Raw genomic sequence first — 22,077 nt, 5'->3', positions numbered from 1 at the left:
TTGAAGACACTGTTGGCCGAACATGGTGGGAAAACCTTCCGGACCGGAGCACTACATTTCCCATAATCTGCTGCACAATGTTTTATTCTGGGAGGAAGGTGAGAAACAAATTGGCAAGGGGCAGATTTCTAAAATCAAAAATGAGGGCTTCAGTTCTCATTCCCTCTCTCTGTCTCATTCTATCTTTTAAAATTTTGTTATGGAATTTAAGTGCTTACTATATGTCAAGAACTATTCCAAGCACTGGGGTAGATACAAGTTAATCAGGTCAGACACGATCCCTCTGTCACATGGGGCTCCCGTTTTAAATAGAAGGGAGAACGGGTATACTGAATCCCCATTATAGAGTTGAGGAAACTGTGGCACAGAGAAGTTAAGTGACTTGCCCAGCATCACACAGCAGGCCAGTGGCAGAGGCAGGATTAGAACCCAGATCTTCTGACTCCCAGATCCATGCTCTATTAGGCCATGCTTCTTTCCCGCATTTTCATCCAACACTAAAATCAGTAATTTTCTCTGTTCACATGGTTAAAGGTGGGTACGTGTGCTCAGGGGCCAAGAAAGCTTTTATGTTTATAGAACTTTATCTACTAATGGAAATTTGTTTTTGTGTTCATAGAAGTTTGTATATTTATTGAACCCTAAATATTTCAGGAAATTTAAGCATTTGGCTCTGGTCTGCTTTATCTCTTTGTCTCTCCCTGTATATTCAAATCTAGCCTTTGGGTCTAGGGTTACTATGGTGACTGAATTATAGGGGTGATCCCCTTTAATCCTGTTACCTCAGATTGCAGAGATTACAGTCCTGAGGCATACAGCCTGCCTCAAGGACGTTTGAAATAGTTTGGAGTGTACATATGTGTTACTCTATTTATTTTACTTGTACATATCTATTCTATTTTATTTCGTTAGTATGTTTGGCTTTGTTCTCTGTCTCCCCCTTTTAGACTGTGAGCCCACTGTTGGGTAGGGACTGTCTCTATATGTTGCCAACTTGTACTTCCCAAGTGCTTAGTACAGTGCTCTGCACACAGTAAGTGCTCAATAAATACAATTGATGATGATGATAGTTCATCACAGACATGTAAGTCATGGAGCACAACCATTCATATTCCACTAAGCATTCCTTGATGTTACTTTCAGAAACAGAATAGGACTGGATGACACCTATAGGTCATTGCTTATAATGTTCTTAGGAATTGTTAGAGTCTGAGTCCATGGAAAATTTCACATTCTTTTAACACTTTGTATTCAGTGACAACTCCATCAAGTCAACAGGCTGTTTAAAATTGTGCTGGAGTGCTATAAATTGCTAGCACAAAAAAGACTGATTTTTTTAAAATAATAAAATCATTTTCTGTTCCTTGTAAGAAGAAGCTTGAATGACAAAGTTGTTTTGAGAAGAAATCAAGTCTCTATTGTACTAACAGAATGGGAGCATAGTCAGGCCACAGTAAAGTCAGTCAAAGTGTGGCCTCTCAAATTATTGGGTTGCTTGACAATCACATAAATGATATCTGTTAAGCTCTTACTCTGTGCCAAGCACTGTACTAAGTGCTGTGGCAGATACAAGATAATAAGGTTGGACAGTCCCTGTCCCACTTGTGGCTCACAGTCTAAGTAGGGGGAGAAAAGATATTGAATCCCTAGTTTACAGTTGAAGATGATGAGACTCGAGGGAGGTAAGTGACTTGACCAAGGTCATGTGGGAGCCAAATGGGCAAGCCAGGATTAGAACCCAAGTTCTCTGACTCCCATGCCTGTGCTCTTTCCACCAGGCCTTTAAAAACTAGAGGTACGACTTCATCCAACACCAGTTCCCTCAGGTCAGATACTGAAAGCTTATCATTCTTTTTAATGGTATTTGTTAAGTACTTAGCATGTGCCAGGCAGTGTACTAAGCTTTAGGATAAGTACAAAGTGATCAAATTGGATACAGTCCATGTCTCACATGGGCTCCCAGTCTTAATCCCCATTTTACAGATGAGGTAACTGAGGCGCAAAAAATTTCAGTGACTTTCCCAAGGTCACATACCAGACACATGATGATCCAGGATTAGAACCCAGGTCCTCTTACTCCCTGGCCCACACTCGTTCCACTAGGTCTGTGCTTCTCTGAGAGCCGCTTCTGCCTCCTTGAACACTTTGTCTATATTGAACTGGACTTTCTGTCCCAAAACCATTGAGGTATGTGAGTTTTTTTGCACAGTAGTGGTGTTGGGTTTTGCTGAACAATTCACACACTCTCACCTAGTCTTCTGTGCCCAGAGGGAGACACAGTGAGGCAGTTGCTGGGGTGAATAGGTACTACCAGTAGTCACGAGACAGAGAAGCAGCGTGGCTCAGTGGAAAGAGCCCAGGCTTTGGAGTCAGAGGTCATGGGTTCAAATCCCAGCTCCGCCGCTTGTCAGCTGTGTGACTTTGGGCAAGTCACTTAACTTCTCTCGGCTTCAGTTCCCTTATCTGTAAAATGGGATTAAGACTGTGAGTCCCCCGTGGGACAACCTGATTACCTTGTAATCTCCCCAGTACTTAGAACAGTGTTTTGCACATAGTAAGCACTTAATAAATGCTATTATTATTATTGTTGTTATTATTATCTCTCAGACTGAAACAGCAGCAGATACCATCATCCATTTGGGTGAAGGAGCAGGGTGGAAAATCTTAAAAATCCACCCTGCCACAGCCCAGAATGATCTGGGGCTTAACCCCAATTTCTCAGAAACTCCTCCCTTTGGCTTGATGCACAGAAGGTGGCTTACAGTTTTCTGACAGCTTTTTGTCAGTCTGGTTGATAGAGACAGTGATTTTGAGACTCTGCCCTGAATTTCTCATATCTCACCTGCTTCTCAGCATAGAGAAGTAGTGTGGCTTTGTGGAAAGAGCACAGGCCTGGAAGTAAAAAAAAACCTGCTCTGCCATTTGCTGGCTCTGTGACTTTGCCTCAGGTTCCTCAACTGAAAAATGGGGATTCAATACCTGATTTCCCTCCTACTCAGACTGTGAGCCCCCCTTGAGGGACAGGAATATCCCATGTAGGTTATCATTTATCTCTCCCATGATAAGCATGGAGCAAACACAACATATCATGTACCTCAGAGTGTGATTTGAATCCATCCTGTAGTTCTGTCCAGAATTGGTTAAAATGAGATACTAGAGAAGCAGTGTGACCTAGTGGATAGAGCATGGACCTGGGCGTTATAAGGACATGGGTTCTAATCCCAGGGACTCTACCATTTTTCATCTATGTAACTTTGGGCAAGTCACTTAACTTCTCTGTGCCTCCATTACCTCATTAATCAGTCATATTCATTGAGTGGTACTGTGTGCACAGCACTGTAAAATGGCAGGCATGTTCCCTCCCCACAATACATTTACAGTCTAGAGGGGGACATAGACAGTAATATAAATATTAATAAGTGCTGTGGGGCTGAGGGAGGGTGAAAAAAGGGAGCAAAGCTATGTATAAGGGAGATGCAGAGGGATTGGGAAAAGAGGAAATGAGGATTTAATCAGAGAAGGGCCTATTGGAGGAGATGTACCTTCAGTAAAGCTTTGAAGGTGGGGAGAGAAATTGTCAGATATAAAGAGGGAGAACTTTCCAGGCCAAAGGCAGGACATGGGCAGGAGGTCAGGGACGAGGTAGAGGAGATCGAGCTACAGTAAGTTGGCATCAGAGGAGTGAAGCATATGGGATGGGTTGTAGTAGGAGAGCAGTGAGGTAATTCAGGAGAAGGCAAGGTGATTCAGTGTTTTAAAGCCGATGGTAAGGAGTTTCTGTTTGATGTAGAGGTGGATGGACAACCACCGGAGGTTCTTGAGGAGTGCCTGAAATATAGACTGAACATTGTTTGTAGAAAAATGATCCAGGCAGCAAGAGTGAGTATGGACTAGAGGGGGTAGAGATAAGAAGCAATGGGTGAAATCCCCATTTACTTCCTCTGTAAAAAAGGGGATTAAGATTATGGGTTCCATGTAAAACAAACCCTGTGTCCAATCGGATTAGTTTGTATCTACCCCAGTGCTTAGTGCAGTGCCTGGCGCATAGTAAGAGCTTAGAAAATAGCATTTAAAAGAAACACACTAGAGAATGGAGAAGCGGAGTGATAGAACTTGATGAGGGAAACAGGGCTAGGGGGCCAACAGCTCTTAGAGTATGGTAGAAATGGTAGCATCTTTGAAGTGCTGAGCTCTTGACAGATTTGGGGTGGACATTCTTCTGGCTTTATACCCTGCAGCTTGGTTTTCCCCTAGTCAGTCCCCTGTCCAATGTTAAAATGGCACCAGATGCATTTAGGTCTCATTTTATTTTAAGCGACCCAACCTCCTTCCATCCCAGCTCTTGTGGCTCATTTCCAGGGCTTGGAAGATGTACATGTGTAGAGGGATCTGAGATGGGGCCATAAGAGATCCGGAGCAAGGTAGGGAATCAGGGTTTGCCCAAAGAATTGCTCTAGGTGGATTTCCCCAAAATGTTCAATAATAATAATGATGATGGTATTTGTTAAGCACTTACTATGTGCAAAGCACTGTTCTAAGCTCTGGGGGGAGGTACAAGGTGATTAGGTTGTCCCACGTGGGGCTCACAGTCTTAATCCCAATTTTCCAGATGAGGTAACTGAGGCACAGAGAAGTTAAGTGACTTACCCAAAGTCGCACAGCAGACAAGTGGTGAAGCTGGGATTCAAACCCATGACCTCAGACTCCCAAGCCCATACTCTTTCCACTGAGCCATGCTGCTTTGTTTCTCTGGGTGCCAAGTCAACACAGGCAGTGTCAAAGACATCTTGAAGCCTGGTATCTGCTGACCATCCTATCCTGGTGTTCCATATGTGCAGCAGTTCTTCCCTTCCATATTTAAAAATACCAGCAGACTTTTCATCTGCTAATTAGCTTTCAAACCAAATACATCTGCACATGGATTCTCAAAAATCTGTCACTGCAGCTCTGAGCTCCTTCATGTATGGTGCATTTTTTCCTTCTGTGGATGTTTACTGTCGCTCTATCAGTCATTAAGAATTTGAGGGTACACACTTAATTCTTTAAGATTTACGTGAGAGAGCAGGTTTCAAAGATTTTTTTTGATCTTTACAAAATAGCACTGATGCTGACTTGGCAATCCTCTGCCAAGAAATGCACTGTAAAGCTTCCTAAGCAAGGTTGCCTAGTGCTGTAGTAATCAGTGTAAAGGAGTAATTCAGTATTTCAGACTGCACGTTTGAACAGCATGTGGAAAATGTCAAGCTGGAATTGGTATTCTCACTTTTTTCTTTTTATATTTCTGGCTTCATTACCACTATGTAAATGAAAAGAGAAGAAAAGATTCTGGAAAGGAAATCAATTCATCTGTAGCTCTTTTAGGCTATGGAGTTTTCTTATGGATTTTGTGAATCTTTAAAAAGTGCAGTTGGTTTTCCAGCTTTACCCTCGGTGGTAAGAAATCCACTTTTAAAAATTTAACACTGAAGAGTTTATGTCCCTGAAGAATTCCATATTTCAGATTTTGTCTAGTTTAATTGTGGGATCCTGAATAGACAGTTAACAGATTATAGAGAATATGTACCTAAATACCAATTCACCTAATGCTTTTGATGACAGTCCTGTATCTTTTTGAAATGGTATTTATTACATGCTTACTATGTAGCAGGGACTGTACAAAGCTCTGGGATAGATACAAGCTAATCAAATTGGACACAGTCCCTGTCCCTCATGTGGCTCACAGTATTAGACCCCATTTTACAGATGCAGTAACTGAGGCACACAGAAGTTAAGTGACATGCCCAAGATCACATAGAAGACAAATAGCGTAGCTGGGATTAGAACCCAGGTCCTTTAGACTCCCAGACCCATATTCTATCCATTCTTGTTAGTTTGTGTCAGAAGTTACAGATCTAACTTCTATCATTCTAGTGGAAAGTGAACAGTACTATATCTTTTTCCGTTATAGAATTTGAAAAGAAAATGAATTAACCTGATGAATCAATTTATCAGCTGTGTGGCAATTTCTTTTTAGATTATGAATAAAATTACAACACTTCAAACAGGTGGGCCATTGAAACCCAGTATTATGTTTCAGGGAATTTGGCAGGTAATGATAACCCATATTCTCTGCCATTACAATGGCAATCTCTCTCAAGATTTCATGTCATTATGTGCTTAGCATGTCTTCTGTGGGTTTCTCTATACTGGAAGAGTTGCTTTTGCTTACTGAGACATTTGCTGCAATAACCACCTCCTCCTCAGTCCAACCTGTTCAATTGCTGCAGAAAATCCCGTTATAAATGGAACTTGAATTCAGATGTGCCAGGATGAATTCCAGACTTGCCATAGCTCAATATTATCATCTGTAGCAAATATTAATTCGGGAACTAGCCTTGGAGATATGTTCTGTGTCAAGCTGAAAAATGTTCCCCATATGAGATGTGGATGACATTTTGCTTTACCATCAAGTGCAAGTAATCTTTCCAATGAAGCAGCAGCAGGCCTGCCCTTCTTGCCTCTTCCTCACATTGAGCCATGCAACCATGATCTGCCTCTGAGGAAGAGTTCTCTCTCTCTTCAATCTCTCCAAAGCACCCTTTCTTTTTCATGTGAAACTACACAGACCCCTTTTAAAAAATGGGTCTCAAGTTTTACCTTTATTCCAACACATCCTGAGCAAAAGATGGAATTTTCTACTGTTTGGAGGATGTATTTTGGAGGGTTTTTTTACCTCACTGATTTTTGCTGTAGACCAAATGGCCCAAATGACTCTATGAGGATCAGATAGCTAGCTAGCTGTGAAGAGCTTCTCATTTGTCAGAGTACAATGCTGGTCAGCAGCTTGCAGCAACTGCTAAAGGAGTATGTTCTCTTGCCAAAAGGAAACTCAGATTCAAAATTTATCTCGTAATACCATGGCCCAGGCAAGATACGATTCACAAATCCTGAACTTTTCTACCCAAGCAGCCTATAGCTTGGGATGCCTAGTCCCCCTTTTTATCCATTTCTTTGCCCTTTTGTTCTCTTCTTTCCCACTGAATGACAATTAGCACTGTTAGAGTAGCAGATAGGGTACACAGGCAACAAGAGTTTATTTGTAGACTTAAGAGCACAATATACTTACTAGAGAAGCAGTGTGGCTTAGTGAAAAGACCACGGGCTTGGGAGTCAGAGGTCGTGGGTTCTAATTCTGCCTCTGCCACTTGTCAGCTGTGTGACATTCTCTGTGCCTCAGTTACCTCATCTGTAAAATGGTGATTAACACTCTGAGCTGCCCCCCTAATTACCTTGTATCTACCCCAGCGCTTAGAACAGTGTTTGGCACGTAATAAGTGCTTAACAAATGCCATTATTATTATTATTATTGCTACTAAATATGTAAATTTCTCTACACTGTTCCCTAGTTCATCTGGACTATGGTTGTGTCTATCTCCAAACTTTGAGAGTAAGCAGATCCATAAATAGTCTGGTTTTCCCACTGCTCTGGGCAAATTGGCTTTCAGTCTCCTTAACTGTCCAGAAAATCCAGGCTAATATTCATTCATTCATTCAATCATATTTATTGAGCCCTTAAAGTGTACAGAGCACTGTACTAAGCACTTGGGAAGTACAAGTCGGCAACATATAGAGACAGTCCCTACCCAACAATGGACTCACAGTCTAGAAGGGGGAGACAGACAACAAAACAAAACATGTAGACAGGTGTCAAAATCGTCAGAACAAATAGAATTAATATATAATTGAACATCATTAACAAATAGAATAGTAAATCTGTACAAATATATATACAAGTGCTGTGGGGAGGAGAAGGAGGTAGGGTGGGGGGATGGGGAGGAGGAGAGGAAAAAGGGGGGGCAGTCTGGGAAGACCTCCTGGAGGTGGTGAACTCTCAGTAGGGCTTTGAAAGGAAGAAGGGAGCTAGCTTGGCAGATGTGTGGAGGGAGAGCATTCCATGCCAGGGGAAGGATGCGGGCCGGGGATCGATGGCGGGACAGGAGAGAATGAGGTACAGTGAGGAGGTTAGCAGCGGAGGGTGTGGGCTGGGCTGGAGAAGCAGAGAAGGGAGGTGAGGCAGGATGGGGCGAAGTGATGGAGAGCCTTGAAGCCGAGAGTGAGGAGTTTTTGCTTGATTCTTAGGTTGACAGGCAACCACTGGAGATTTTTGAGGAGGGGTGTAACATGCCCAAAGTGTTTCTGCACAAAGATGATCCGGGCAGCAGAGTGAAGTATAGACTGAAGTGGGGAGAGACAGGAGGATGGGAGACCAGAGAGGAGGCTGATGCAGTAATCCAGTCGGGATAGGATGAGAGATTGAACTGGCAGGGTAGCGGTTTGGATGGAGAGGAAAGGACGAATCTTGGTGATGTTGTGGAGGTGAGACTGGCAGGTTTTGGTGACGGACTGGATGGGTGGGGAGAACAAGAGAGCAGAGTCAAGGATGACACCAAGGTTGCGGGCTTGTGAGACGGGTTCCAGGCCAGGAAGAAGATCCATGTCAAGAAATAAGCCCGTTGTTTGATAGGGGACCGTGTCTATATGCTGCTGATTTGTGCTTCCCAAGAGCTTAATACAGTGCGCTACACACAGTAAGTGCTCAAATACGATTGAATGAATGAAATGCCCGTGGAATTCACTCGATTGCCTTAAAGTATCTAGACAATCTATGTTCTCAGTTTGGATTTTACTTTTCTGGAAATTCTAAGCCAACTTGGAATTTAAAATTGGCTGCCCGTCATCTTGATATAATAGGTCTGGTCTGCTATCCTCTTCTGTATTTGCTTCTTTAGCAAGAGTAAGAATTAGTTGTCCAGGAGCTGTCACATATCCTAGGATGTGATGATTGATTTGTAACCCCTCTCCCTGACAAATGTTGGCTTTGACTCCCACCTGGCACAGCTGATGGAAAAGGGCATGAGGTTGGGAGTCAGAGTTCATGAGTTCTAATCCTGGCTCTGCCACTTGTCAGCTGTGTGACTTTGGGCAAGTCACTTCTCTATGCCTCAGTTACCTCATCTGCAAAATGGGGATTAAGACTGTGAGTCCCATGTGGGAAAACCCTATTACTTTGTATCTACCCCAGTGCTTAGAACAGTCCTTGGCACAGAGTAAGCACTTAAAAAATACCATCATTATTGTTACAGGTGGTCTACAGACTAGGGTCATCTAATTTGCCAGGGTCCTCTCTCTAGCCCACCTCCTAGATGTACCTTACTCTCATCATACTCTTCTCCAACTCCTCCCTCACACTGCCCCCAACAAATCCTTCAGACCTCCATCTTTCCCGCCTCCAAATTCCCATCTAACATCCTTCTTCTTCCAAAAAAGCAGTTCCAGAGTCATTACCCAAATCAAGTCTTATCAACCCCTCAGCCAACTCTTACACATGTTATTTATGCCATTCTCCACAACTGTTAACATATATATTGATCACATTGAGCACTGTACTAAGTGCTTGGGAGAGTACAATGTAACAGAACTGGTAAGAACTGTTCCCAGCCTCCAAGTTGCTTACAGTCTAGAGGGGGACACAGACATAAATATAAATGAATTATAGCTATGTTATATGTGTGCGTGTGTGTTCAGTTACATACAGAAATAGGTAACTTGAACATTCAATTAGATTGATTGCCATTTCACAGTTTGTGAACTATGACTGTCTCCCCCAAAAGCATGTATGCTCCCTATGAACAGGGAACATGTAAGGTGCTTCTCTAATGCTTAGAACAGTGCATTGGCATTTAGAAGGCACTAAATACCTTTACTACCAGAATTTTAGTTCTTCAAAGTACATTAGGTTAAAAGGATTAACAAAACGGGAGCAAGTGTGGGCTAAAGGAAGTGTGAGTCCTGAGAAAAGGCAGGATATATAGAGAAAATGGAATGGGGAGAGGGAGAAAGAGAAGAAAAGAGGACAGGGAAAGTGACAGAATAGAGGGTAGAAAGAAAAATAGGAGAGAAGGAGACAGTACAGGCCTCCAAGCCCAAACTGGCCTTCCCCAACTAAACAGAACCATCCAGTCCTGGCCAACCCAGCAAATCATTTTTCTCACAAAGCGAGTTCACAGAAGATGACTGTTTCCTTATCTCTCCTTGGCTTGCCCTCCTGCCTAACAATTGGCCAATGCAGCAGCACGGATCAGTGACCCACTCTGTTTTCCCCTTCTAGGTGTTCCAGGGCAACTTTGATAATGACACGCACAGAAAGAACGTCATCGACCCTCCTATCTATGCACGGCACATAAGGATCCTTCCCTGGTCATGGTATGGCAGGATCACTTTGCGGTCAGAGCTATTGGGCTGTACAGAGGAGGACTGATGAAGCCCTTCGTTTGACAACTCCAGTCACGACATCCCTAAAAGTATCTCCGTAGAATAAACTGTGCAAAACCTGTAAGAAATTGAATGGGTTTTTTCATGAACAAGTGCTCAATTTAATGTAGGCCGCTACTGTCTTTTGTAAGAGGTCTAAGTCTGCCCTTTATATGGTTCAATCTGATTTTGTCCTGTAAACCATCCCTTTAACTGTAGAATTACCTTTATAGTTTTCTTCTGAGTTGTTCACACTGGTTGAAATATGTTGAGGAAGAAGAGCAGCATCCTTTTTACAGGCGAGACAAAATGGCCCTGGAGAACTTCAGTACAGCTCAAGGAAAACATAAAGGAGTTGATAAGCTTATTTGCCCAAACCGCACTGCTTTCTTACTTGTAAAAAGGAATACTGCAGCTTTAGCAATAAGTTCTTTTCTCTGGGATGAATGCATTACCTTATTGTTTCCCTTGTGCCTATCAAACATTGTCAGTATTTCTACACATGTTTTGGGAATTAATCTGTGGTTCTGAGTACTTGCTGTTATGATAAAGTATCTTTTCAGTTTTGTTCCATTTTTAAACTCCAGAATACATCTTTTTTTTTTTTGCTTTCTGCCCCATTCACTTTCTATGCTGCATGTTCTCACTCCAGTTGTGTATTCTGGTTGTCTCATTTTTTTTCCTCTTTTACTCTAAAGAAGTCTCTTCTTTTCATGAAGACTAGCATATGAAATGGAAAGTGAAATCTACCTAAGGAAGACATCTAGTTTTGCTTCTAAAGAAAATTACCCCTGAGAGATTGCCAGGCATTTTAACCAGAATGACTCTTTTAGAATTACCTTCCCCATAATCTTACTTAACTCATAGCAGTAGAAAGTCAGAATGAATAATATTATAGTCCCACAAAAATTCTATGTTTTTACCTTTTTGAAAATAATTGAAATGTGATTTCCACCCCCCTTTATTATGACATCCAGTATATAGTGCTGCCTGTTTTCTTTCACGGCATTTATGTTCCGCTATGCTGCATTTCTCTGGAAGCTGAAAGTACTGTTGAGATATGAATCTGGGGACGATCACTGAAAAACGCCCTGTCTTCAGTAGAAAGCATTCATTTTGAAAACTAAGTAGTAAACCGCTCGAAAATATGCATATGATATCGTCATCCAGAAGCTGAAAATTCAAATTGATTTATTTTGCTTCAAAAAGCCTGAAGAAATTTGTAAGCAATTTGGTAACCACCATTATTGATAGTAGAGTTTTCATGTAACAGTGACTCAAATAAATTACAGAAGTTGCCTCCATAACCTTAGTCAACCTTAATGATGTATTTATACAAGTATTTATTTTATAAGACTTAGACATGGAATTTTCAAAGACTTTAATTATGGATCCTATGAAGTTAAAAAGTTCAGTATATGTAAGAAATGTTGAGGTCCTGTGGAACACTGCTAATTTTATTTTAAAATTTGTGCTGCATAACAAAAGCCACTAAACTGTTACTGTCTTGTCTGTACATGTGTTAACAGCATTCCTTAATGATGTATATAGGAAATGGTCTTCAATTGTAGTGAACAATTTTAAAGAGAAAGTCAATCATAATGACATTTTTAGAGAGCCAAAATTGTTATAAGAGTCTGGTGACAAGTTAATTAAATGCTGCCCATATTTTGCACTTTGGGGTTGAAATCTATGGATTGATGGTCCTTTTCCAGCAAGCTTTTACATTTTAGTGGGTATTTTCCACAGGTTGTCTTGTGTTCATCATTTCAGTTTTTTTTCTATTTTTGCTTTCATTGCCTAATCATTGAAATTATGCTATAGGTCACAGAAGCAGGAAATTCTTGAAGGAAGAATCACTATATTTTCCCATTTGATTCACACCAAATTTCTTTGGTGGTGACACTTCATTGCATCATTCTAAAGAATCTGAAGAGTGATAGCTTAATGTGATATAAATAGCACTACAAGTCGCTTTTTAATAATAGTTGTATTTGTTTAGCTCTTACTGTGTGCCAAGCACCGTACTAAGCATTGGGGTAGATAGAATAACAATTAGATTTCTCACACTCCAAGTAGGAGGGAGAACAGGTATTGAACCCCATTTTACAGATGAGAAAACTGAGGCACAGAGAAGTTAACATTCACTGATAATGCCTTCAGATACTGAATTGGGAATGTTTCTGGTAAGTCCTTCCTTCTTTTAATTGTCAGAATACCTGGTTGAAGATGCAACTACAATTCCTTGAAAACTATTCCCTTCTCATGGTTTATACCCATTTGTCACTGACACCCAGCTCACCTGCAGTACTCAAATTTCTGGTCAAAAATGGGATTGCCACACATGGAAAAGTTGGAAATGTTCTGGAGAAGTCCTTTGATTTTTGTAGAAAATTATATTCATGGCATAGAGCTAGAGTAAAACTGTTCTAATTAAATTTCACCTTGAGCCAATTAAATTTTGGTAGGCAGATTCCATCTTTCTATAGCTCTATAATATGCTAATTTTATATCAAAGAAATTAAAGAAAATGTATAAGATTTAGACAAGGGTTTGTCATTGTCCTTGGTTCTAAATTGTAGGTTGACTTTCTCTTTTGGAATTATTGCATACAGAATTTTGAAGACCAAGGGTACTATTGAGTGTATCTTTGCTAGACAACAAATTACGAATTATAATATTCAGTGCTGGCTTCCGACGTATCAGTAAGTACAGAGGTATCTGAAACACAACTGACTTTGGCAAATTTTCAAGCTGTGTAATATTCAGATGTCTTTTGTATATACTTAAATCATGTAGAATGATGTAAAATCAGTTTGACCTTGTCTAGTCTTCAAACTTACAATAAAACTTTTGAAAATCTAGGACACTTTTGAAGCAGTTGTAATTAAATATCTTTCTAAGAACACACAACTTGTCTGAATGTGAATGGATACAACTAGAGACTAGACATCTTATTTGGATTATGTTTTCTTTACCTGAATACAGAAGATAAATACAGAAACAAGTGTTTTGCACACATGCTACTCTGCATCTAGTCATACTCATGTAAATCCAAACCGACAATGACATAGCTACAAGTGTTACCAAGCATTTGAAATTTTCAAGTCTATAGGAAAAAGGAAATGTAATTTCTGGGTGTTAAATGGTTTCTGGGTTAGAAGCAGGATGGCCTAGTGGAAAAAATTTGGCCCTGAGTGTCAGAGGACCTGTGTTCTAATCTCAGCTTAATCTGAAACCCTGGGCAAGTAACTTCTCCATTATTTAGAATTCTAATCTGTAAAGTAGATATTAAATTTCTGTTCGCCCTTCCCCTTAGACTGTGAGTCCAATGTGGAACAGGGACTGTGGCCAACCTGTTTATCTTCTATCCCCCACAGTGCATGGTACACATTAAGCACTTAAATAAAAGAAGGCTAATCCCTTTTAGACTTTAAGTTCGTTGTGGGTTGGCAATGTGTCTGTTATAGTGTTGTGGTGTACTCTCCCAAGTGACTGATTAATTCTTGGATAAAATTTTTCTTGGATTCAGGAGTTAAAATGTACAGAGACCATGCCAATGATGATGATAATAATGATAATAGAATTCTTTGAGCATTTATTATGTGCCAAGCACTGTAGTCAGCACTGGATTATATACAAGAAAATCAAGATGGACACAGACCCTGTCCCTTATAGAACACACAATCTAAAAGGGAGGGAGAACAGATATTGAATCCCCAATTTACAGATGAGGAAGTTGAAGCACAGAAGTGATTTGCCCAAGTTCACACAAATGGTCAATAGAGTCAGGACTAGAACCCAGGTCCTTGCTCTTTCTACTAGGCTACACTACTTCTCAAACAATCAAGTATTTTGTTCCCGTATAAGCATCCAAGTTATTCTGAGTATTAGTGCTTTCCCACTTTGGCAATCCTGTCTGTTTCAGCTACCCACACTGCTGTTTGAACTGGTGATCCTTCAAGTGCTCAATTAAATTGTGGCCCAACCCAGATAGAGCCTTAATGAGATTGGGCAGGGAGGTCAATCTAACTAAAATAATAATAGTGATCATTATAATAGTGGTATTTAAGTGCTTACTATGTGCCAAGCACTGTAATAAGCACTGGAGTAGATAGAAGGTACTCATGATGGACAGCTCCCTTTCCACATGGAGAGCACAGTCTAAGTGGGAAGAAGAACTGATAGTTAATACCATTTGAGAGGATTAAACAGGCACAGAGAAGTTAAGGGACTTACCCAAAACACATAGCCCACAGCCCAGGTTTAATGTCTCCTAGTACCGTGTTCTTTACACTAGGCCAAATTATGTTTCCCTTCTGAGGAAATGGTAGTTGATTGTTCAAAATAAAATAAGAAGCCTCATGTCAAGCCATTCAAACATGAACCATTATGTTATTATTTTAAAAAAAGAAGAATGCACTCACCTTGACATTTCTGTGGTTTTGTTGGTGTTTTTCGGGGGGCTGGGGGGAGCCAGTGATGAAACACTAAGAAAAAGCAGTTTTTATATAACTGCTCATTTTTACAAGTTGAGGAGAATATCTTCAATCTGTCTTGATTCACAAAATTTATCAATACCCACTTACTTTCCACCGCATCCCAGATGCACCAAACTTAAGCCCCCACGAATCTCTGTCACCCATCCTTCTTGGCAGCTAAATGGGAAAGTGTGTAAATTTGAGCTGAGTTTCTGGTGTCCCAGTTTTCAATGAAAGTAATAAATGATAGGGCCACCCTCCTTATGCATCTTTTAAGACCAAGGGCATCAGTATTCTCAAAGACTGGAGTTTTTCAGGCATTGGTCAGTGGCTACATCCTTAATCATCTTGTGGCTAGATGAAGACAATTAATCTTTAAAGGACCAAACAGCTGATGTAGATCACTAAACTTCTATTCCTTGATGGCATTAATGTCAAAAGAGAGGGGTAATATTAAGGAGCAAAAGATCCAGAATGATACTGATATTCTAGGATGCTCCAAATGACCTGTTCTGAATAAAAATCAAGAAAATGAAGTACAATCTCCCTCTGCATCGATCAAAATGAATTATGCTTAGAGAAAAAAGGTAGAGCTAACAGTTTCCGTGTTGGCTCTTGACGCTTAGTCATGCATGGAAGGGCACAGACCTACAACAAAATGTTCTTTTACAGGACACTCACTATCATTAAAAGCATTCCACAGTATTTCTAGTGATACATGTAGTAGCAGTAATGGTATTTGAGTCATTATTGAATGTTATTGAATACCTGATTGCCCTGTGTCTACCGCAGCGCTTAGAACAGTGTTTGGCACACAGAGCTTAACAAATACCACTATTATCATTATTAATAATATTAATTAGCGTGGCTCAGTAGGAAGAGCCCGGGCTTTGGAGTCAGAGGTCATGGGTTCAAATCCCAGCTCCGCCAATTGTCAGCTCTGTGACTTTGGGCAAGTCACAACTTCTCTGTGCCTCAGTTACTTCATCTGTAAAATGGGGATTGAGACTGTGAGCCCCCCGTGGGACTACCTGATCACCCTGTAACCTCCCCAGTGCTTAGAACAGTGCTTTGCACATAGTAAGCACTTACTAAATGCCATTATTATTATTATTATGTAATGCACTGTACTAATAATTTAGGGAAGAAAACAGAGTCATAAGACATATTCTGTGACCCAAAAGAGACTGTACCCCAATGGGGTACCTAGCATGTAATAATGAGCCTCTTCTACCTCAGCATTAACTGTGGGTGTCGCACAGGGTTCGGTTCTGGGTCCCCCTACTCTTCTTGTGCTATCCCCCTGCTCTGATTGAGCTCTTCTGCTTGCATGGCTTCAGCTAACACTACAATGACTCCAAGATCTACCTCACCCTGATCTCTCCTCTGACCTCCAATCACACATCTCCTGCTGGCTCCAGGGCAGCTCCACTTGGATGTCCTTCCAGCACCACAAACTCAACATCTTTCCCTTTAATCCTCCCCCTCCCCATCAACTGTATCATCTCAATTGACAACACTATCAACTTCCCCATCCCAGAAAGCAGTGTGGTTTACTGGGCAGATCATGGAACTGGGAGTCAGAAGGACCTGGGTTCTAATCCTAGCTCTGTCACTTGTCATCATCATCATCATCAATCGTATTTATTGAGCACTTACTGTGTGCAGAGCACTGTACTAAGCACTTGGGAAGTACAAGTTGGCAACATATAGAGACAGTCCCTAGCCAACAGTGGGCTCACAATCTAAAAGGGGGAGACAGAGAACAAAACCAAACATACTAACAAAGTAAAATAAATATAATAGATATGTACAAGATAAATAAATAAATAAATAGAGTAACAAATATGTACAAACATATATACATATATACAGGTGCTGTGGGGAAGGGAAGGAGGTAAGATGGGGGGGGATGGAGAGGGGGACGAGCGGGAGAGGAAGGAAGGGGCTCAGTCTGGGAAGGCCTCCTGGAGTAGGTGAGCTCTCAGTAGGGCCTTGAAGCTCTCAGTAGGGCCTTGAAATAATAATGATGGCATTTATTAAGCGTTTACTATGTGCAAAGCACTGTTCTAAGCATCGGGGAGGTTACAAGGTGATGAGGTTGTCCCAAAGGGGGCTCACAGTCTTAATCCCCATTTACAGAAGAGGTAACTGAGGCACAGAGAAGTTAAGTGACTTGCCCAAAGTCACACAGCTGACAATTGGCAGAGCCGGGATTTGAACCTATGACCTCTGACTCCCAAGCCCATGCTCTTTCCACTGAGCCACACTGCTTCCACGCTGCTTGTCTTCTGTGTGACATTGGGCAAATCACTTAACTTTTCCTTACCTCACCAGTAAAATGGGGAAAAAGACTGTGAGTCCCATGTGGGACAGAGAGTGTGCCCAACCTGTGTCTGTATCGTGAATCTATCCCAGTGCTTAGTTCAGTGCCTGACACATAGACAGTGCTGACCAAATACCATCAAAAATCCCCATAACCTTGGTGTCATCCTAGTCATTTCACTATCATTCAGCTTTTACATCCAATCCATTTCCAAACCCTGCTGATTTTTCCTGCATGATATTTCCCAGGTCCACCCCTTCTTCTCTTCCCTAAAACCCTGGTACCAGCTCTGGCCTTGCCATAATAATAATAATGATATTTGTTAAGCACTTACTATGTGCAAAGCACTGTTTTAAGCATTGGGGAGGATACAGAGTGATCAGGTTGTCCCACAGTCTTAGTCCCCATTTTACACATGAGGTAACTGAGGCCCAGAGAAGTGACGTGACTTGCCCAAGGTCACACAGCAGACATGTGGTGGAACCGGGATTAGAACCCATGACCTCTGACTCCCAAGCCCGGGCTCTTTCCACTGAGCCACAATGCTTCTCTGTTACACTACTGCATTAACCTCCTTGCTGGCCTCCTACTCTCCAGTCTCTCCTCCCCTCCAATCTATACTTCCTGCTGCTACACAGACCATCATCCTGACGCAGCCGTTAATGAGAGTTTACGGGGTGTAAAGCACTGTACTGTATTAGAGAAACAGCATGGGTTACTGGAAAGAGCCCAAATTTGGGAATCAGAAGACATGGGTTCTAATCCCAGCTCTGCCAGTTGTCTGCTGTGTGACCTTGGGCAAGCCACTTCACTTATCTGTGCCTCAGTTACCTCAGCTGTAAAATGGGGATTAAGACTATGAGTCCCATGTGAGATCAATCAATCGTATTTATTGAGCACTTACTGTGTGCAGAGCACTGTACTAAGAGCTTGGGAAGTACAAGTTGGCAACATATAGAAACAGTCCCTACCCAACAGTATAACCTGCTTATTCCAGTTCTTAAAACACTGCTTGGCACATAGTGCTTAACAAATACAATCTTGATTATTATTATGATTACTAAGAACTTGGGAGAGTAATATAACAATAAACACATTTCCTGTCCAGAGTGAGTTTACAGTCAACATGCACGGACTTACAACAGTAATGTTCCTAAACGCCAGGTTCTACAATAACACAAACATCCCCACTTCTCTTGAGATAATGATAGGGAAAGACAGCAATCCTGACTCCGTTATATTGTACTTTCCCAAGTGCTTAGTAAAAGCTCTGCACACAGTAAGCACTCAATAAATTTGATTGATTGATTCCTCTACTCCATATAGGACTGTGGCTACACCATCCCAGGCAGATGGCTATTTATTTCATTCTTAAACATTATAGAGAAAGAGATTATCAGCAACTTTGAGAAACATGGTCTTAACAATGCCTGAATGCTGCTTGTAGGGCTGTGAGGAACCCAAAAATAATTGTGGCTTATGTCAAACACTTTCTATATGCCAATTACTGCACTAAGCACTTGAGTAGATGCAAGGAAAGTGGGTCAGATATAGGTCAGACAGATCAGACTCCTGCAATGGCCACATGCAGCCTCTACAGATTTTAGGACACTGGGAAGGTTCTGGTTGTGACTGAACCCTGGATGACTTGGGAGATCACCATAATAATAATAATAATAACGATGGCATTTGTTAAGCACTTACTATGTGCGAAGCACTGTTCTAAGTGCTGGGGAGGTCACAAGGTGATGAGGTTCTCCCCCCGGGGGGCTCACAGTCTTCATTCCCATTTTACAGATAAGGGAACCGAGGCCCAGAGAATAATAATAATAATATGAGACCCCTACCTGTCCTCTTTACCACCTGAACTGTGGACCTCTGAGCAAAGTCTTTGGGAGGCGATGTTAACTAATAGAAAGAACCTGGGTCTGGGAATCAGAGGATTAATGTTGTTCTAATCCTGTTCCGTCTGCTATGTGACCTTGAGTAAATTACTTCACTTCTCTGTGCCTCCTCACCTGCAAAATGGGGATTTAATATCTGCGGTCCCTACTACTTAGTCTGTGAACCCCATGTAGGATCTGATTTTTTTTTAATCTACCCCAGCACTTAGTATAGTGCTTGGCATAATAATAATAATGATAATGGCATTTATTAAGTGCTTACTATGTGTAAAGCACTGTTCTAAGCACTGGGGAGGTTACAAGGTGATCAGGTTGTCCCACGGGGGGCTCACAGTCTTAATCCCCATTTTACAGATGAGGTCACTGAGGCACAGAGAAGTTAAGTGACTGGCCCAAAGTCACACAGCTGACAATTGGTGGAGCCGGGGTATGAACCCATGGCCTCTGACTCCAAAGCCCGTGCTCTTTCCACTGAGCAAGTGCTTAACAAATACCACAATGATTTTATGCCATTTCTCCATTTACATGATATTTGTCTGATTGTGTCTGTCACCAAACCCTTCCCTACCTTACTGCACAAGATAGGAACTTAAGTACTATTGCTAAAACTACTTTTTAATGGGGACTAAATTACTAGTGCCAATAGTAAGGGCCATTCAGTTATTCCCACATTTTTCCCCCCGACCGTCCTTTCTGAATGGTGCCTCGGCCTTTCTGAAGTATTCTCCAGATAAAAGATAAAAATCTCTTGACTACTAATTCTGGAATGCCAGTGATGGGTAAGGGTATTGGCCTATCTTATCTCCCAGATCCTTTCTAATAGTGTTTAACTAACAATAAGAGAGGGAAAAGAATGTTTTGATTTAAATGATAACCTGCACTTGGAAGATCCTTTTTTTGTTTTATTTACTCAGGCTAAATATCCTTCCTGATATTTAGTCCAACTCTCCTGCTGTGACTTTTAAGCCCTTTTGTCTTATTTTGTTCCTGTTAACCTAAAGAGGCGGTGGTTTGCTCCTGGAGAAACTTTAGTAGTCTTAAGTGTCGTTACTGAAGCAGGCTAGAGTCTAGTCTTCTATGGGGCCAGTGATGATTCCGGGAAGCAGTGTGGCTCAGTGGAAAGAGCCTGGCTTTGGAGTCAGAGGTCATGGGTTCAATTTCCAGCTCCGCCAATTGTCAGCTGTGTAACTCTGGGCAAGTCACTTAACTTCTCTGTGCCTCAGTTAAGTCAGCTGTAAAATGGAGATTAAGACTGTGAGCCTCCCGTGGAACAACCTGATCACCTTGTTACCTCCCCAGTGCTTAGAACAGTGCTTTGCACATAGTAAGTACTTAATAAATGCCATTATTATTATTATTGCTTTCATCTATTCTGGATGAATCATTTTATTTGGTGCCCACTATAGCCCCTCCTAGTTCAGCTTACCCTTCTTCATTTTTAAGTCCATACTCCATTTGCAAAGGCCTGATCACTGACTAGGATAAAGCAGGAAGGCTACTTTGAAACATTTTAAGCTTTTGTTTATTCTACTACCTTTTAAGCTCCTTGAGGATGGAGATCATAGCTACTAACTCTACTGTACTTTCCCAAGCTTTAGTATAGGGCTCTGCACACAGTACAGTGCTCTTCATGCAGTATGCATTCAATAAATGCAAGTGATTGATTGATTTCATTGTGCTAGTTTTCATTGCAGCCCACAGTTGCTAGCTCTTCAGCAGTTTGTGATCAAACTGAGAAGGAGCAAGGATTAGTGGAAAGGGGATGTCTTGGGAGTCAGAGGATGTGGGTTCTAATCACAGCTTTGCACTTGTCTGCTGTGTGACCTTGGGCAAGCCGCTTAACTTCTCTGTGCTTCAGTTCCCTCTATGTGCTTCATCCCTCAAATGGGGATGAAGACTGTGAACTCCACATGGGACAACCTGATTACGTTGTATCTACCCCAGCGCTTAGAACAGTGCTTCGTACATAGTAAGCACTTAATACCATAATTATTACTCTTATTAAATTGAACTCTAGATGATCTTTATCTTCCAAATCTGTACGGAGCAAGACATTCTTCCTCTCCCTTCCCCTTGCCCCAATTACCTTTTGCTCCTTGAGTTCCCGCTGCATGTTTCCATGTTCAGTTCTTGTTCACCTCTCTCATTTATTGAGATTAATTTGAATTGTAACTCTGCGTCCCCCAAGACACCAGCCACATTGCCCAGCTGTATAGCTGTACTTATCACATTTATGAAGAACTTTAATGACATAATTACATATTCCTAAAAGGAAAGCATATTGGAACCTAGAGAGCTTTAATTTTTGCGAGGGAGTCACTGCTATGGGCAGCTTTCATTAGCATTAATTAATTAGCCTTAACATTTATGAAAGCTTCATGTAGATTCCATTTCCAGATGGGACTCTAATGCTGTCAAAATCACTTGTGCCTTGCGTTGGCTTGGGCATTAGTTCATGTACTTCTTTCAGCAAAGCTAGGAAATGCTGGGGTTTTGCCCCCGTAGTAGACATATTTCTTCCTATTGCAATACCCTTTGGTGCTTTTAGAATTTATGAGGTACTGCACAAATAAAACTGTAATTGGCTCCCATCACCAAACCAAGCCCTGAAACTGTAATGGTGAGCTAAAATTTACTTTGTGCACAGAACATTTATTAAAATGGATCCATTCCACAAGAGTGATTTCAGCATTGTCACTTAACTTTTAATAAACATGTTAATACATTCGAGGCCAATATTTTCCCCATATTTCTCTGCAAGATCTTGTGGAAGACTGGGTTATTCCTATAGCTTAAAGTCTCTGACACCAGGGTTTTAATACACATCTGAAATAGGCTTTAACAAACCACTAGAAAAAGCATGTTTTATCATAAATGCTAATGATACCATGAGCCCTTGGTCTTTGTTATTGGAAACTCCGTGAAGAAAACGTATCTGTAGTTCTACTGTGCACTAATTTGACCTAACTTTCTGGGTACTTTGGTCAAAGCAATTAATCATAAAACTCTGAGACACTTTTCTGTATTACATCATAGGTGAATGTTTGCCTTTCCTAAATGTTGCATCTTTAATAAT

General features: G+C 41.3%; 1 protein-coding gene across 1 annotated transcript in view; it reads left to right on the top strand.

The window, feature by feature from the left end:
- The window catches only part of EDIL3 (EGF like repeats and discoidin domains 3), a 319,182-nt gene extending 306,028 nt beyond the window's left edge, over positions 1–13,154 (top strand). Inside the window, exon 12 of the mRNA XM_038765904.1 lies at positions 10,148–13,154. Within this exon, the coding sequence (XP_038621832.1) occupies positions 10,148–10,297 (150 nt within the window). The 3' untranslated portion in view covers positions 10,298–13,154. The remainder of the gene's footprint in view (positions 1–10,147) is intronic.
- Positions 13,155–22,077: the final 8,923 nt, after the last annotated feature.

This window comes from Tachyglossus aculeatus, chromosome 23 (assembly GCF_015852505.1).
Source record: "Tachyglossus aculeatus isolate mTacAcu1 chromosome 23, mTacAcu1.pri, whole genome shotgun sequence".
NCBI classification, from domain to species: Eukaryota; Metazoa; Chordata; class Mammalia; order Monotremata; family Tachyglossidae; genus Tachyglossus; species Tachyglossus aculeatus.
The sequence above is the reverse complement of the archived record's forward strand: the minus strand, read 5'-3'. Positions and strand labels throughout refer to the sequence as shown.